This window comes from Mobula birostris, chromosome 25 (genome assembly GCF_030028105.1).
Source record: "Mobula birostris isolate sMobBir1 chromosome 25, sMobBir1.hap1, whole genome shotgun sequence".
NCBI lineage: Eukaryota > Metazoa > Chordata > Chondrichthyes > Myliobatiformes > Myliobatidae > Mobula > Mobula birostris.
The window spans coordinates 60,667,152-60,683,757 of NC_092394.1; the positions used below are offsets into that span (position 1 = coordinate 60,667,152).

Sequence of the window (16,606 nt, forward strand, 5' to 3'; positions counted from 1 at the left end):
AAAGTTTAGTCTCTCAAACGTCCCACATCTCACTCAGACGGGAGAAGTAAGAAAAACTCTCCCTGCCATGCCCGACCACAGTCCGACTCTGAGTCATCCGAAAACTTCGAGCCTCCGATCAGCTCTCCGACAACGAGTACTGAGCGCCATCTCTATCCGAATGATTCGACCTCAATCTCGGTCGCCAACAGCAGGCAAAGCTGGGGACTTTGAGGCCTTCCCTTCGGAAGATTCCGGATCGCGCAGTACAACAGCAGCGAACCTGCGTTTCAGAAATTTCTCCAGATGTTCCTCTGTGCTTTCACGTCTGTCTCCATCAAATCAGAATTGTCCACGGCCCCTATTTAACGGATACGATATCATTTTTCACCGGAGGGCTGCGCACGCGTGGCATCCTGCTCTCTCTCCTCCCGCATGGTATGATATCTCCGAAGTGCCAGAGTCAAGGACATCTTGGATCGCATCCACAACATCTTGGAGAGGGAGGGAGAGCAGCCAGATCTCCTGGTATATATTGGTACCAATAACATGGGAAGGAAAAGCAGAGGTCCTCAAAAGAGAATTTAGAGAGCAAGGCAGAAAGCTGAGGAGTAGGACTTCCCAGACAGTAATTTCTGGATTGCTGCCTGTGCCACACGCCAGCGAGGGGAGAAACAGGATGATTTGGCAGATTAATGCGTGGCTGAGAAGCCAGTGCAGGGGGCAGGGCTTCAGGTTCTTGGATCATCGGACCTCTTCTGGGGGAGGTATGACCTGTTCAAAAGTGATGGGTTGCACCTGAACCTGAGGGGAACCAATATTCTTCCGGGCAGGTTTGTTAGAGCTGTTTGGGAGGGTTGAAACTAATTTGACAGGGGATGTGAACCAGAGTGAAAGGACTCAGGATAAGATGAATGGTGAAGGAGCAAAGGTAGCATACAGTCGAACTATCAGGAAGGGCAGGTAAGGATAGGGCACAACTGCAGGCAGCAGGGTGAGTATGTGTTCGTCCATCGTCGACGTCGATGAGGACCTCGACACCATTTGATGGTGTCGAGATCAGCACATGATTTGGATTTAAGTGAGGGAGAGTTGCACAGCGTCAGCCTCACTCTCTCTTCCCAATTCCCATCTGGATCCAGTGGGAAGACGGACTCGAGACAGCTGGAGATGGGACTAGGCGCAGTGGATGACCAGGATGTCTTCTGTGTCTTGTCCTGCTCTATACGTTCCACGACGCTTGCAGAGACCGCTTTCTTGACCGTTGGACCTTACATTGATCTTGTCCACTCAATCCGCCGGAGTCTGTCTTCATGTGCTGGGATAGGCAACTCCCTATCTCACCGAGGGGAGGGTTTGAGACCCGTCAGCTACCATCACCTGGTTTAGCCAGCTTGTCAAAACCGTTGCCCGGGGTGTGGCTGCTGTCGCATGCAAACAGCTACAGGGGGCTACAGGTGAGAGCTGAGTGCCAGGTGGGGACCAAAGGTGGACTAACGGCCTTGAAAAGGACGCAACATGTTCCCCCACCAGAGTTGCCCTTAATCTATCCTCTCCCCTCCCTGACACCCCATACACCATACAGTCTGAGTATAAGTGCATTAGGGATGCAGAATCAAAAATGGTAGCAAATGCAGCACTCAAGTGTTACATCTTAATGTATGGAGTACAAGAAATAAGGTGGATGATCTTGTTGTACTGTTACGATTGTCAGGAATAATGTTGAAGGATGGTTGTAGTTGGGAGCTAAAAGTCCAAGGTTACATGTTGTATCAAAGGGACAGGAATGCAGGCAGAGAGGGTGGCATGGGTGTGCTGGTAAACAATGGCATCAAATCGGTAGAAAGATGTGACATAGGATTGAAAGATGTTTAATCTTTGTGGGTTGAGTTAAAAAACTACAAAGTTAAAAGGACTCAGATGGCAGTTATATACAGGCCTCCCAGCAGTAGTTGGGATGTAGACCACAGATTACAATGGGAAATAGAAAAGCTGTGTCAAACAGGCAAGTTATGATAGTCATGGGAGATTTCACCATACAGGTCAATTGGGAAAATAATACTGTAAATGGATCTCAAGAGACTGAATTTATGAGTGCTTATGAGATGGCTTTTTAGGGCAGTTTGTCGTTGAGCCTAATAGGGAATCAGCTACACTGGATTGGATGTCATGTAATGAACCAGTAATGATTAGGGAACAGAACCCTTATGAGGCAGTGTTCACAATATGTTTGAGCTCAACTTGAAATTTGATAGGGAGAAAGTAAAGTCTGACGTAGTAGTATTTCAGTGGAGTAAAGGAAATTACAGTGGTATGAGAGAGGAGTTGGTCAAAGTAAATTGGAAGGAGAGGCTGACAGGGATGACAGCAGAGCAGCACTGGCATGAGTTTCTGGGAAAAATGAGGAAGATGCAGGATAGATGTACTCAAAAAGTGAAGAAATACTCAAAAGCTGAAAGACCCAAGGGTACATAAGTCACCCGGGCCAGATGTACTGCACCCTAGGGTTCTGAAAGAGTTAGCGATAGATATTGTGAAGGCATTGGTAATGATCTTTCAAAAACCATTGCAAAACGGCATGGTGCCAGAGGACTGGAAAATTGCAAACGTTAATTCACTCTTTGAGTCTGCAGAGAAACTTGGATAGATTGGAAGAATGGGCCGAGAAGTGGCAAATGAAATACAATGTTGGAAAGTGTATGGTTATGCACTTTGGCAGAAAAAATAAACGGGCAGACTATTATTTAAATGGGGAAAGAATTCAAAGTTCTGAGATGCAACGGGACTTGGTACCCTTAAAGTTAACCTCCAGGTTGAGTCAGTAGTGAAGAAGGCGAATGCAATGTTGGCATTCATCTCTAGAGGAATAGAGTATAGGGGCAGAGATGTGATGTTGAGGCTCTATAAGGCGCTGGTGAGACCTCACTTGGAGTACTGTGGGCAGTTCTGGTCTCCTTACTTAAGAAAGGATGTGCTGACGTTGGAGAGGGTACAAAGAAGATTCACTAGAATGATTCTGGGAATGAGAGGGTTAACATATGAGGAACATTTGTCCGCTCTTGGACTGTATTCCTTGGAGTTTAGAAGAATGAAGGGAGACCTCATAGAAACATTTCGAATGTTGAAAGGCATGGACAGAGTGGATGTGGCAAAGTTGTTTCCCATGATGGGGGAGTCTAGTATGAGAGGGCATGACTTAAGGATTGGAGGGCGCCCATTCAGAACAGAAATGCGAAGAAATTTTTTTAGTCAGAGGGTGGTGAATCTACGGAATTTGTTGCCACGGGCGGCAGTGGAGGCCAAGTCACTGGGTGTATTTAAGGCAGAGATTGATAGGTATCTGAGTAGCCAGGGCATCAAAGGTTATGGTGAGATGGTGGGGGAGTGGGACTAAATAGGACAATGGATCAGCTCAGATAAAATGGTGGAGCAGACTCGATGGGGCAAATGGCCTACTTCTGCTCCTTTGTCTTATGGTCTTATGGTCTTTAAGATAGGAGGAAAGCAGCAGAAAGGAAATTATAGATCAGTTAGCCTGACCTCAGTGATTCGGAAAACGTTGGAGTCAATTGTTAAGGATGAGGTTATAGAGTACTTGGTGACATGGGACAAGATAGGACAAAGTCAGCATGGTTTCCTTAAGGGAAACTCTTACCTGATGAACCTGTTCGAATTCTTAGAGGAGATTACACATAGGATAGATTAAGGGCATGCAGTGGATGTTGTATATTTGGACTTTCATAAGGCCTTTGACTTTCAGAAGTTGCTACACATGACACTGCTTACCAAGTTAAGAGCCTATGGCATTACAGGAACGTTACTGGCATGGTTAGAGCATTGGCTGATTGGTAGAAGACAGCAAGTGGGAATAAAGAATCCTTTTCTGGTTGGCTGCCAGTGACTAGTGGTGCTCCACAGGGATCGATGTTGAGACCATTTCTCTTTATGCTGTATATCAATGATTTAGATGATGGAATGCATGGCTTTGTTGTCAAGTTTGCAGATAATATGAAGATTAGTGGTGGGGCTGGTAGTGCTGAGGAAACAGGTAGGATGCAGAAGGACTTAGACAGATTAGGAGAATGGGCAAGAGCTTAGCAAATGAAATATAACGTTGGAAAATGCATGGTCATGTACTTTGGTAGAAGAAATAAATGTGCAGACTATTTTCTAAACGGGAAGAAAATCCAAAAATCTGAGATGCAAAGGGACTTGGGAGTCCTTGTGCAGACAATCTAAAGGTTAACTTGCAGGTATAATTGGTGGTGAGGAAGGCAAATGCAATGTTAACATTCATTTCAAGAGGTCTGGAATACGAGAGCAGGGATGTGATGCCGAAGCTTTATAAGGCACTGGTGAGGCCTCGCCTTGAGTACTTGTCAACAGCTTTGGGCTCCTCATTTAAGAAAAGATGTGCTGGCATTGGAGAGGGGTCAGAGGAGGTTCACAAGGATGATTCCAGAAATGAAAGGGTTATCATACGAGGAACATTTGAGTCTGTATTCACTGGAATTTAGAAGGATGGGGGGGGGGGGAATCTCATTGAAGTCTTTCGAATGTTGAAAGGCCGAGACAGAGTAGATGTGGAAGGGATGTTTCCCATGGTGGGAGAGTCTAGGACAAGACAGTACAGCCGCCCGATAGAGGGGCGTCCATTTAAAGCAGAGATGCAGAGAAATTTCTTTAGCCAGAGAGTGGTGATTTTGTAGAATTTGTTACCACAGGCAACTGTGGAGGCCAGGTTGTTGGGTGTATTTAAGGCAGAGCTTGATAGGTTCTTGATTGGACACGGCATCAAAGGTTATGAGGAGAAGGCTGGAGAGTGGGGCTGGGGGGAACAAAATAATAATAATAAATAAAACAAGTAAATCAATTACGTATATTGAATAAATTATTTTAAAATGTGCAAAAACAGAAATATTGTATATTAAAAAAGTGAGGGAGTGTCCAAAGCTTCAATGTCCATTTAGGAATCGGATGGCAGAGGGAAAGAAGCTGTTCCTGAATCGCTGAGTGTGCCTTCAGGCTTCTGTATCTCCTCCCTGATGGTAACAGTGAAAAAAGGGCAAGCCCTGGGTGCTGGAGGTCTTTAATAATGGATGCTGCCTTTCTGGGATACTGCTCCCTACAGATGTCCTGGGTACTTTGTAGGCTAGTGCCCAAGATGGAGCTGACAAGATATACAATCTTCTGCAGCTTCTTTCGGTCCTGTGCAGTAGCCCCTCCGTACCAGCTTCAAGCTCCTGGGTGTCAAGATCTCTGAGGATCTAACCTGGTCCCAACATGTTGATGTAGTCATAAAGAAGGCAAGAATCGATGGGCCAAATAGCCTTATTCTGCTCCTATAGCCAATGGGTTTATGGGTATGGAAAACATGGAATCCAAGTGCCACAGCATAATGACAATAATGAGATTTTTTTAAAGAAATTTTTTAAGTGTGACTAGAGAACAAAAGAGAATTTGACTATTTAATATTTGTTTATAGGTATATCCTCTACATTCTAGTTTTATATAAAATAAACCCAATCAATCTCTGGAACTTGAGCATCAGTCAAACAAATGAATTAGAAACTGCTCTAAACCTGACAGCTGTTAACCTTGTACTCAAAAGTGGACAGTACACTGCAACAGTTGTAAAGTCCTTGTGTTACATAAAGCATATGTAATTCCTTACAGTTAGTTCTTTTGAATTATGAAAAGGATTATATTAAATGTATTTAATATTTAATATAAACTCATTCGTAAGGCCAGTGATGCTGTGGGGATGGAACTGGACTCTCCGACGGTGGTGTCTGAAAAGAGGTTGCTGTCCAAGTTGCATGTCATCTTGGACAACGTCTCCCATCCACTACATAGTGTACTGGTTGGGCACAGGAGTACATTCAGCCAGAGACTCATTCCACCGAGATGCAACACTGAGCGTCATAGGAAGTCATTCCTGCCTGTGGCCATCAAACTTTACAACTCCTCCCTTGGAGGGTCAGACACCCTAAGCCAATAGGCTGGTCCTGGACTTATTTCCATCTGGCATAATTTACATATTATTATTTAATTACTTATGGTTTTATATTGCTATATTTATACTCTATTTGTGGTTGGTGCAACTGTAACGAAACCCAATTTCCCTCGGGATCAATAAAGTATGTCTATCTATCTATCTTTTCTATTTCTTTCTTTAGGTCTGACAGCAGAGCTCCTCTAATGTGTATCTCCTCACCAAGGACTTCTCTTTAAAAGTTTTCCCCAGGAAAAAAAACTACGTATTTCACTAAGCGTCCAGAACAATATTGAAAAGGAGAAAAGAAAAGGCTTATATTGTATGAGTGGGACTAAATGGACCAACTGCTTTGTTTCCTGCACTGTAATATCACACATCAGGCTACTCACATAGAACTTCAGCAACGCTCCATCAGAGTTACAGCACCAGGATCTCCGTCCGAGATATTCATGCGCTGTGTTCAGTAACATTAGAGACGAAGGCAGCATTGGAGTTTCGGTATCTACAGAAAACAGAGATTTTGAAAGAAACATTTGTGTGAAAAATTTGAGAAATGCACCCCTTGTCATGAATAGCAAGAAGCACAAATGGGTATGATAGAATAGTGGTTGAGGTATTGAACTAACAGCCAGTTTTGAACCATTGGCTCATGTCGAAGCACTCCAATTGACCCTTAACCATCTCTCAGTCAGAGGAAACTGAGGTTGAACAACAATTTCTGCCATTACCAGTGAGGTACCCATGCCATGAACAAATAATTTAAATAAAAACTAATTCATAACATTAGTAGAATGAATACTGGTATCCAAAGGTTATGGGGAGAAAGTCAGTCAAGATTCCAAATCTCAAACCATTGCACCACCAATTGAAGGAGATTTGGGCTTAGCTGCACTGAGAGAACACGTCTAGGCAAGACTGGCCTCTGCACTTCTCGATGGAACTTGTCCATTTAAGATATCAGAGCATATCCATGTTAAAGTACATAAAACAGGAAAGAGTGCTTAATGAATAATTCCTGTTAAAAAATAATTCATATCTGGGATTGTGCAATCCAGGATCTAATGGCAAAAGTTATGACATGGTCACATAATAAATCCATAGCTTTCCTATACCACCAAAGTACCCTCCACTTACCTACCCAGTTCAGAATATCTCACATCCTGTTACTGTGCTCACAATCTCAATGACCTGAGCAGAGCAGAGTTTCTAACCTCATATTATTTTAACCACAAAACAACTACTTTCTGACTCCATAACACACCTTAAATTGTATCTAGTGCAGCTCTGAAGTCCCCCGATGAAATTACTACAATACTCTATAGGCTCAAAATGAAATTACTACAATACTCTATAGGCTAGCCTCCATCTGTCTCATATTGCCCAACCCATTGCATCCTACTTGCCCATGAGTTCAAGTGTGAGGTTTTCACAGCCACGTAAAAGACATTACATACACATAGTAAAACTAATAAGAACTGGGAAACCTGAAGCATGAAACCATGAAGCAAGTGTAAGATACAGACAAATTTCCATGGGCAGCTGAATTTGAGGGTGTCCCACAATCCCTTTTAACTGACAAGAGTCCAGGGATTTAGCAAGGTCCAAGAAGATCACAAACAGTGACTAGTACTGCTCAACGCATCTGAAGTGGTAAAGAACACATGGACAGAATCCATAATGTGATTCATGGAGCAGCTCTTCAGCCATTGGGAGGCAGTAGGTGAGGAAGACCTTGACAATCACATTTCCTGGAACAGCAGGAAGACCATGGCTACATTGGCAACGTAAGCAGGCTGCCACCTTGGACAGTGTTGTTTCATTGTCGCAAACAATGAATTTCACTGTATATTTCAATTTACAAGTGACAAATAATATTATTTTCTTTACCCCTCTCTCTTCCAATGGAAAGGATTACTCTGCACAGCTTTCTATAAACTGGAATAGATGAAAATCAACAAGGTTCCCAGATTCTACCACTAATTTTGAGAAGATTTGATCCATAAATGATGAAATTTGGATCACCAATTAGAATCAACTGGACAATCAATACACATATAGTGATGCACTACCAATACATTCAAAGAACTGGTTACCTTGCACAATTTCCTCCTAATGATTAAAACCACTAAGGACTACATGTGGATCTGCATCTGCAGTTGAGCAAAAGAACAGGTTAACCTAGTGTGACGGAGTCCTGAATTACCCCTATGAACTGTGCTCGATTACCCCTATGAACTGTGCTTTGGAAAAGACAGAGAGAGAGAGTTACTTAACACCAACAACTTGTTTTTAAAAGAGAGAGAGAGAGAGAGAGACGAAGGCTGCTCACAGGTTGTTTATACTTTCTTCAAGGACATCGCCTGCTGCCAGAGGAAGGAGAAGTTATTTGAGCGACAGCTGGTGCTCAGTACGGGAAGATAAAATAGGAGGTCAGATGACGTAGATCTCAGACACGTTTTGGGACACTGAATGAGCTTTGTTGTGCCCGCAGAAAAAGTGGGTTTTTGGAGGATTGATCAGGTGGATTGATCAGTTGCTCTTGCAGTAAAAAGAAAAGGCAGTGACCGGTGGGGAGTTGTCCATGTGTCCACCTTTACCTGGGTGATAGCTCCACCACAGAAAACCAGTCCCCTTCTTTGTGGTCACAGTCGGTGACTTTTAAAGCAGCGGTCCCCAACCACCGGGCCGCGGACTGGTACCGGGCCACAGAGCACGCGCTACCGGGCCACGAGGAAACAATATGATTTGGCAATAGGAGTCAGCTGCACCTTTTCTCATTCCCTGTCACGCCCACTGTTGAGTCACTACGCATGCGAGGCCATTACCCGCGCGTCATCCATTTCAGCACGGGAAGAATAACTCCTCGAGCTTGAAAATGACGGTGGGCTGAAAAGTATGTTTGACATAACATCTCTGCCTGCATTCTGGATCAAAGTCAAGGCTGAATATCCTGAGATAGCCACGAAAGTACTGAAAACATTGCTTCCATTTCCAACGTATCTCTGCAATGAATGCAACAAAAAGTAATTTGCGGAATAGACTGGACATAAGGAACCCTGTTCGAGTATCGCTGTTTCTCGTCACCCTTCGATAGGACCGTCTTGTTGCAGGAAAACAATCCCAGGGCTCCCACTGATTCAGTGGTATTGGTGTGTTGCAATGATTTTATATGTTCATACAGGGAAAATATGTGCTGCGTGTTTAATATCCAAATGATACTTAAAATGTTATGATGCTATTGACTTATATAACTATATAACAATTACAGCACGGAAAAAGGCGATCTCAGCCCTTCTAGTCCGTGCCGAATGCTACTCTCACCTAGTCCCACCGACCTGCACTCAGCCCATAACCCTCCATTCCTTTCCTGTCCATATACTTATCCAATTTTTCTTTAAATGATAATATCGAACCTGCCTCTACCACTTCTACTGGAAGTTCATTCAACATTTACTTCTAGCTCCCCTGTCCTCCCCTGATAATTGACTTATTACTATATTCATGCGAGGAAAATATGTGTTTAATAATAAATTTGTTAGATAAACCCTTTTAGAAACAAAATTGAGTGTATTAGCTAATTATCATCTATATTCCGGTCGTGATTAACACTGCCCTCTCCTCTCCCCGAACAGAATCGCCAAAAACGATCTGTAGAAAAAAATCAGACACGCATCACTGGTGCCCGCGCAAGGCTTCATGGTCATTGTAGTCTTTCTCGGGGTAAACCCAGCGTATCTGACTGCTACTCTTGTCCGTTGGCAACCCTCTCCCCCCGCCCCAGCCAGCAGGTCCACAAGAATATTGTCAATATGAAACCGGTCCACAGTGCGAAAAAGGTTGGGGACCCCTGTTTTAAAGTACTTCGGAGGACAATGGGAATATCGACGGCGTCAGCTCACCTGAAGACTCAAATCTCTCCCTCTCTCTCTCCATCACTACTCAACTCAATACTACGAACTGAACTGAACTGAATTTTACTGATCATCGTAAGACTGTATCTTTTTACCCCTAGACTTGAAGAAGCTTGGTTTTCATATATTTCCACGCTTACCTGATTTATTTACATATATATATATAAAATTATTGCTAACCTGTTTAATTTATCTATATTTATATTATTGTATTGCGTAGTTACTAATAAATATCATTAGTTAATAGCAATACCGGACTCCAAAGTGTTCTCCATCTCTGCTGGTTCGTTATTCCCGTCACGGGGTACGTGACACCAGAAAGTAGCATGCCAATACTCGATAACTTAGAGAGGAATCTTGACTTGTCATTCAATAGAAATTCAGATAATAAATTTTAGGTTTATATATCAACAATTAGTTGGGTATAGTTACACAGCAAGAAGAGCACTTATCAAAAAGGGTTTCAACAAGCAGTTAGCATGGAACAAGAATGTGAGAAGCTGGCACAAAGGGGGAAAATCAGATAAAAGAAAATATTGAATTATAAATCATGAGGTATTACAGTAAGTTGATTATTTTTATGCAGCGAGCTTTAAACTATACACTAAAGACGTGAAACATTTTGTTCAAGTTAATCTTACTGGGAGTTTACTTTCCCACGGAGATTTTGTGAATCATCAGACAGAAACCTAAGTAACTGTTTGACCAATCCCACCAAGTTTTAGGCACCTGAGCTGATTCGTGGGAAAACATGGTTCCTGTGACAGTGCAAGCACAGGGAGAATCATCTAAGAATTCGTTACTCACAATTTTCAAGATACTTCGTTGTACATGTGAAGCTCTTATCAAAGATAAAACTTATAAAAGATAAATTACTCATGAAAGTTCTATTTCAGTCATTGAAGATGTCCTCAGCATGACTGGGTACTGTGTTATATTTGATTCTGTCATCAAATTTCTCCAGAATGTCCTTTGTAATGGTTTCCAATACAAGCAGTCCCCAAGCTATATTAATGTTCGATTCCTGAGAACTGTGTATAAATCTGAAATTAATAAAACATGTGGGAGAGGATCACAGAAATGGTTGTGATGGGAGAGGAAGCCCGTGTGGGAAGATGGGAAGAAGGGAAGAACAGTCACCAACTGGTCTTACTAATTCAGTGAGTCCATTCAGTGCTCCCATTTCTGCTCTGCTTAATCCAGCTCCTGATAGTTGTGTCTTTGGTGGGGGGGGGGGGTGGTACATTGAAAAGGTAGATGGAAGTGCCATGTTCCCTGCTGGGAGAATGTGCCTGCAGAAGTTGACATCCAAATACTTATTCAAGGGTAACATGTTCATAACAGGGTTAGGACCTGTCTGCCTCAGATACTCGAGTAGTAATATGTGGAGGTACATCTCCAGTTCTTGTATTTTCCCTTCTATTTTACATTCTTATCAAAAGGAGGAAGGCTAGATCACTGCTTGTCTGATGGATAGAATGCATTTGTTAGGAGTGATTATGTGAATATTTAAAGTATAATTTAAAATTTGGTTAAATTGGCATGTGAGCAACAACTTGAGAAGGATAGACACGCTTACAAAGCAAATGCTGTAAAGGGTAATGAGATGAAATAACTCTGAAAACACAAAATAGAAATGAGATTTCATTGTACCACACATAACAAATGTATTCTCTATTTGCCCTTCCTAATCTATTTCAGCCATTTAAAGCCTGCCTGTACAGAATCGAAAATTCTACCACAGCGCTGCACCCATTCACTTTTTGAGCTACTCCTATTTGTGGCAACAGTTATCTTCCTATTGTTGAAGGAGAATAGCTCATCACTTTTGATCCGTCTTCGTGCACAGCACAGACATTGTGGACAGAACGGGTTGTTCCTGTGCTACACAGTTCTATGTTCTACTTTCTAAAACATGGATGATTCTAATTTCTACGCAAGTGAACCTGTTTGTGACAGAGTTGTGACCCAATTACATGAGGAAAATAGTCTAATCATGTAAGAATATCCAAAAATAATCACATCATTGTTGCAAGCAAGTTAATACAGGAAAGGATGATTCTCAGAGGTAAGGAAGCAAATTAAGACATGCAATTGTGCAGAGACTCAGGAGCTAGAAGGTCAACAAAGGCATTAGCGGCGGACCGATTCAAAGAGAGAGAAAGCTTTGCACAGGTCTGAGAGAAAAGTTTAAAAAAGGAGCATTTTGCAGGGCTCGGCACATGAGCGGCAGACCAATTGATTCGAACACAGAGAGCTTCGCACAGGTCAGGGGGAAGAGCTCAAAAACAGGAGTGTTTGTGGGGTTCAGCACATTAGAGTAGTGGGTATGACTACGAGGCCAGTTTTCTATTCTGGGTGTCTGATGTGGGATGTCCAGGACACTTCCAGCCTCCTTGATGGCCACATCTGCGCCAGGTGTATTGAGATGCAGCTCTTTAGAGACCAAGTTAGGGAACTGGAGTTGCAACTCGATGATCTTCGGTTTGTTAGGAAGAAAGAGGAGGTGACAGACAGGAGCTACAGGAGACAGATAAGTGGGTGACCGTCAGGAGAGGGAAGGGAGTACATCAGATAGTGGAGAGCACCTGATTTGACCGTCCCCCTGAACAGTAAGTGGCTCCATTTTGAGTGCTGTTGGGGTGGGGGGAACCGACCTGCGGGAAGCAAAAATGGCTGTGCTTCTGAAACTGAGTCTGGCCCTGTGGGTCAGAAGGGTAGGGAACGGAAGAGGAGGGCAGCGTAATAGGAGACTCTCTAGTTAGGCGGACAGATGGACGATTCCATGGACGCGAAAAAGAAACAAGGATAGTACCAGGTGCCAGAGTTCATGAGGTTTCTGAGCACATCCACAATATCCTGAAATGGGAGGTACATATTGGTAGCAACTACACAGGTGGAAAAAGGGTGGAGGTCCTGAAAGCAGAACACAGGGAGTGAGGAAGGAAGCTGAGAAGCAGGACCTCAAGGGTAGTAACCTCCGAATTACTGCCTGTGCCACGCGACACTGCAGAAAAAGAGGAAGTCATGGAGGAATGGTCTACTGAGTCAGTGTGGGTGGAAGTCAGAATCAGGAAAGGGGCAATAAGCAACTCCACTGGGTGTTTTTATAGACTCTTCCCCGCCCCCCCCCCCCCAATAGTAACAGGGATATCAAAGAGCAGATAGGGAGGCAGATTCTGGAATGGTGCAATAATAATAGTTATTGTGATGGGAGATTTTAACTTTCCTAATATTGATTGGCATCTCCCTACATCAAGGGGTTAGACAAGATGGAATTTTTTGAGTGTGTTCAGAAAGGTTTCCTGATGCAATATGTAGATAAGCCAACTAGAGGAGAGGCTGTACTTGATCTGGTATTGGGAAATGAACCTGGCCAGGTGTCAGATCTCTCAGTGGGACAGCATTTTGGAGGTAGTAACCACAACTCTATCTCCTTCACGATAGCACTGGAGAGGGATAGGAGGTAACAATTTGGGAAAACATTTAATTGGGGTAGGGGGAAATATGATGCTACTAGGCAGGAACTTGGGAGTAGATGTTCTCAGGGAAATGCATGGCAGAAAAGTGGCAAATGTTCAGGGAACACTTGCGTGGAGTTCTGCATAGGAATGTTCCATTGAGGCCGGGAAAGGATGGTAGAGTTAAAGATCCATGGTGTAAGAAGTATGTTGAAAACCTAGTTAAGAAGAAACGAAAAGCTTACGAAAGGTTCAAGAAACTAGGTACTGTTAGAGCTCTAGAAAATTACAAGGTTTCTAGGAAGGAGCTTAAGAATGGAATTAGGAGAGCTAGAAGAAGCCATGAGAAGGCCTTGCTGAGCAGAAGTAAAGAAAACCCCAAGGCACTCTACAAGTATGTGAAGAGCAAGAGGATGAGCCGTGTGAGAATAGGACCAATCAGGTACGATAATGGAAATGTGTGCATGGAGTCAGAGGAAGTACCAGAGATACTTAATGAATACTTTGCTTCAGTATTCATCAGGGAAAAAGACCTTGACAATTGTGGGGATGACTTACAGTGAACTGAAACGCTTGAGCATATAGACATGATCTCTGCATCATCAATAGGGACGAGAGAAGTACCGGAGGATTGGAGGGTTGCAAATGCTGTTTCCTTGTTCAAGAAAGGGAATAGTAATAGCCCAGGAAATTATAGACCAGTGAGTCTGACTTCAGTGGTGGCCTAGCTGTTCCGAGAAAATCCTGAGAAGTGGGATTTATGAGCACTTGGAGAGACATAATCTGATTAGGGATAGTCAGCATGGCTTTGTCAAGGGCAGGATGTGCCTTACGAACCTGATCGAATTCTTTGAGGATGTAACAAAACACATTGATGAAGATAGAGCACTGCATGTGGATTTCAGTAAGGCATTTGATAAGGTTCCCCATGCAAGGCTCATTCAGAAAGTAAGGAGGCACGGGATCCAAGGAGACCTTGCTTTGTGGATCCAGAATTGGCTTGCCCACAGCAGGCAAAGGGGGGCTTTTAGATGGACCATGTTCTGCATGGAGGTCGGTGACCAGTGGTGTTCTGCAGGTATCTGTTCTGGGACCCCTCCTCTTTGTGATTTTTTTATAAATGACCTGGATAAAGAAGTAGAAGGGTGGGTTAGTATGTTTGCTGCTGACACAAAGGTTAGGGGTGTTGTGGATAGTCTGGAGAGTTGTCAGAGGTTACAGCAGGACATCGATAGGATGCAGAACTGGGCTGAGAAGTGGCAGATGGACTTCAACCCAGATAAGTGTGAAGTGGTTCATTTTGGTAGGTCAAATTTGAAGACAGAATATAATATAAATGGCAAGACTTTTGGCAGTGTGGAGGATCTGAGAGATCTTGGGAGTCTCTGCTGATAGGACACTCAAAGCTGCTATGCAGGTTGACTGTGTTGTTAAGAAGGCGTATGGTGCATTGGCATTCATCAACCATGGTATTGAGTTCAAAAGTTACAGCTGTTACAGCTATATAGGACCCTGATCAGACCCCACTTGGAATACTGTGCTCAGTTCTGGTCTCCTCACTACAGGAAGGATGTGGAAACCATAGAAAGGGTGCAGAGGAGATTTACAAGGATGTTGCCTGGATTAGGGAGCATGAGAATAGGTTGAGTAAACTTGGCCTTTTCTCCTTGGAGCGACGGAGGATGAGAGGTAAGATGATGAGAGTCATCAATCGTGTGGATAGCCAGAGGCTTTTTCCCAGGGCTGAAATGGCTAACACAAGGGAGTATAATTTTAAGGTGCTTGGAAGTAGTTACAAGGGGAATGTCAGAGGTAAGTTTTTCCACACAGAGTGGTAGGTGCGTGGAATGCACTGCCAGCAGCGGTGGAGGAAACAGATACAATAGAATCTTTTAAGAGACTCTTAGATAGGTACATGGAGCTTAGAAAAATACAGGGCTATGCCTTAGGGAAATCCTAGGCAGTCTCTAGAGCAGGTTACATGTTCGGCACAACATTGTGAGCCGAAGAGCCCGTAATGTGTTGTAAAGTTCTATGTTCTATGTTCTTTTTTTCTCTTTTTAAATCTTTTTATTGAATAAGTATACAAAAAGGTAAGCCATATACGCACTAATACACTGTTAGAGTATAATAAAATTACAGAAGATATTAATACAATAAAAAAAGTGATACAAACAATGTAATTTAAACATAACATACTAAGGTAACATAACAGTATATTAATTTTTATATATATATATATATATATCAATAGAGAAAAGGAAAAAAAAAACCCAAAAAAAACCCACCGTGCAACTAACTAAAAGCAAAGCAAAGCAAAGGGCTAACTTGGAACCAAGTAGAGTTAAAGAACTTAAAATCACGTCCTCAAACCCGACCTCCATTAAAAACAGTAAAAAAAAAACAAGAAGGGTATATAAATATGGAGCAAAAAAGAGAAGAAAAAAAAATTACATTAAATGAAAATATTGAATAAAAGATCTCCAGGTCTGTTCAAACTTAAGTGAGGAATCATAAAGATTGCTTCTAATTTTCTCCAAATTCAAGCATAATATCCTCTGAGAAAACCAAAAAAAGGTGGTTGGAGCATTAAGCTCTTTCCAATGTTGTAAGATACATCTTTTCGCCATTAAAGTAAGAAATGCAATCATTCTACGGGCTGAAGGAGAAAGATTACTGGAAATTTTAGGTAGTCCAAAGATAGCAGTAATAGGATGAGGAGAGATATCTATATTCAATACCTTTGAGATAATATTAAAAATGTGTCTCCAAAAAGTTTCCAGAGTAGGACAAGACCAAAACATATGAGTTAAAGAGGCTATCTGCCCCGGACATCTATCACAAAAAGGATTAATATGAGAATAAAAGCGAGCTAATTTATCTTTGGACATATGTGCTCTATGAACAACTTTAAATTGAATTAGGGAATGTTTAGCACAGATAGAGGAAGTATTGACTAAATGTAAAATCTGCCCTCAGTCATCCACGGAAATGATAGAACCCAATTCCTGTTCCCAATCTACCCTAATCTTATCAAATGGAGCTTTCCTAAGTTTCATAATAATATTATAAATCATAGCCGATGCACCTTTCTGACATGGATTAAGGTTAATTATAGTATCTAAAATGTATGTAGGAGTAAGCATTGGAAAAGAAGAAAGTATAGTACTTAGGAAATTTCTAACTTGTAGATATCTAAAAAAATGTATTCTTGATAAATTATATTTATTAGATAATTGTTCAAAAGACATAAGGGA

The 16,606-nt window shown here is 42.4% G+C and overlaps 1 protein-coding gene across 3 annotated transcripts in view; it reads right to left on the minus strand.

The window, feature by feature from the left end:
- cabin1 (calcineurin binding protein 1) overlaps window positions 1–16,606 on the minus strand; it is a 667,425-nt gene that overhangs the window by 499,223 nt on the left and 151,596 nt on the right. For all 3 annotated transcript variants that reach the window (XM_072243543.1, XM_072243541.1, XM_072243544.1), the window contains exon 18: window positions 6,367–6,479. In XM_072243543.1, the coding sequence (XP_072099644.1) occupies window positions 6,367–6,479 (113 nt within the window). The remainder of the gene's footprint in view (window positions 1–6,366; window positions 6,480–16,606) is intronic.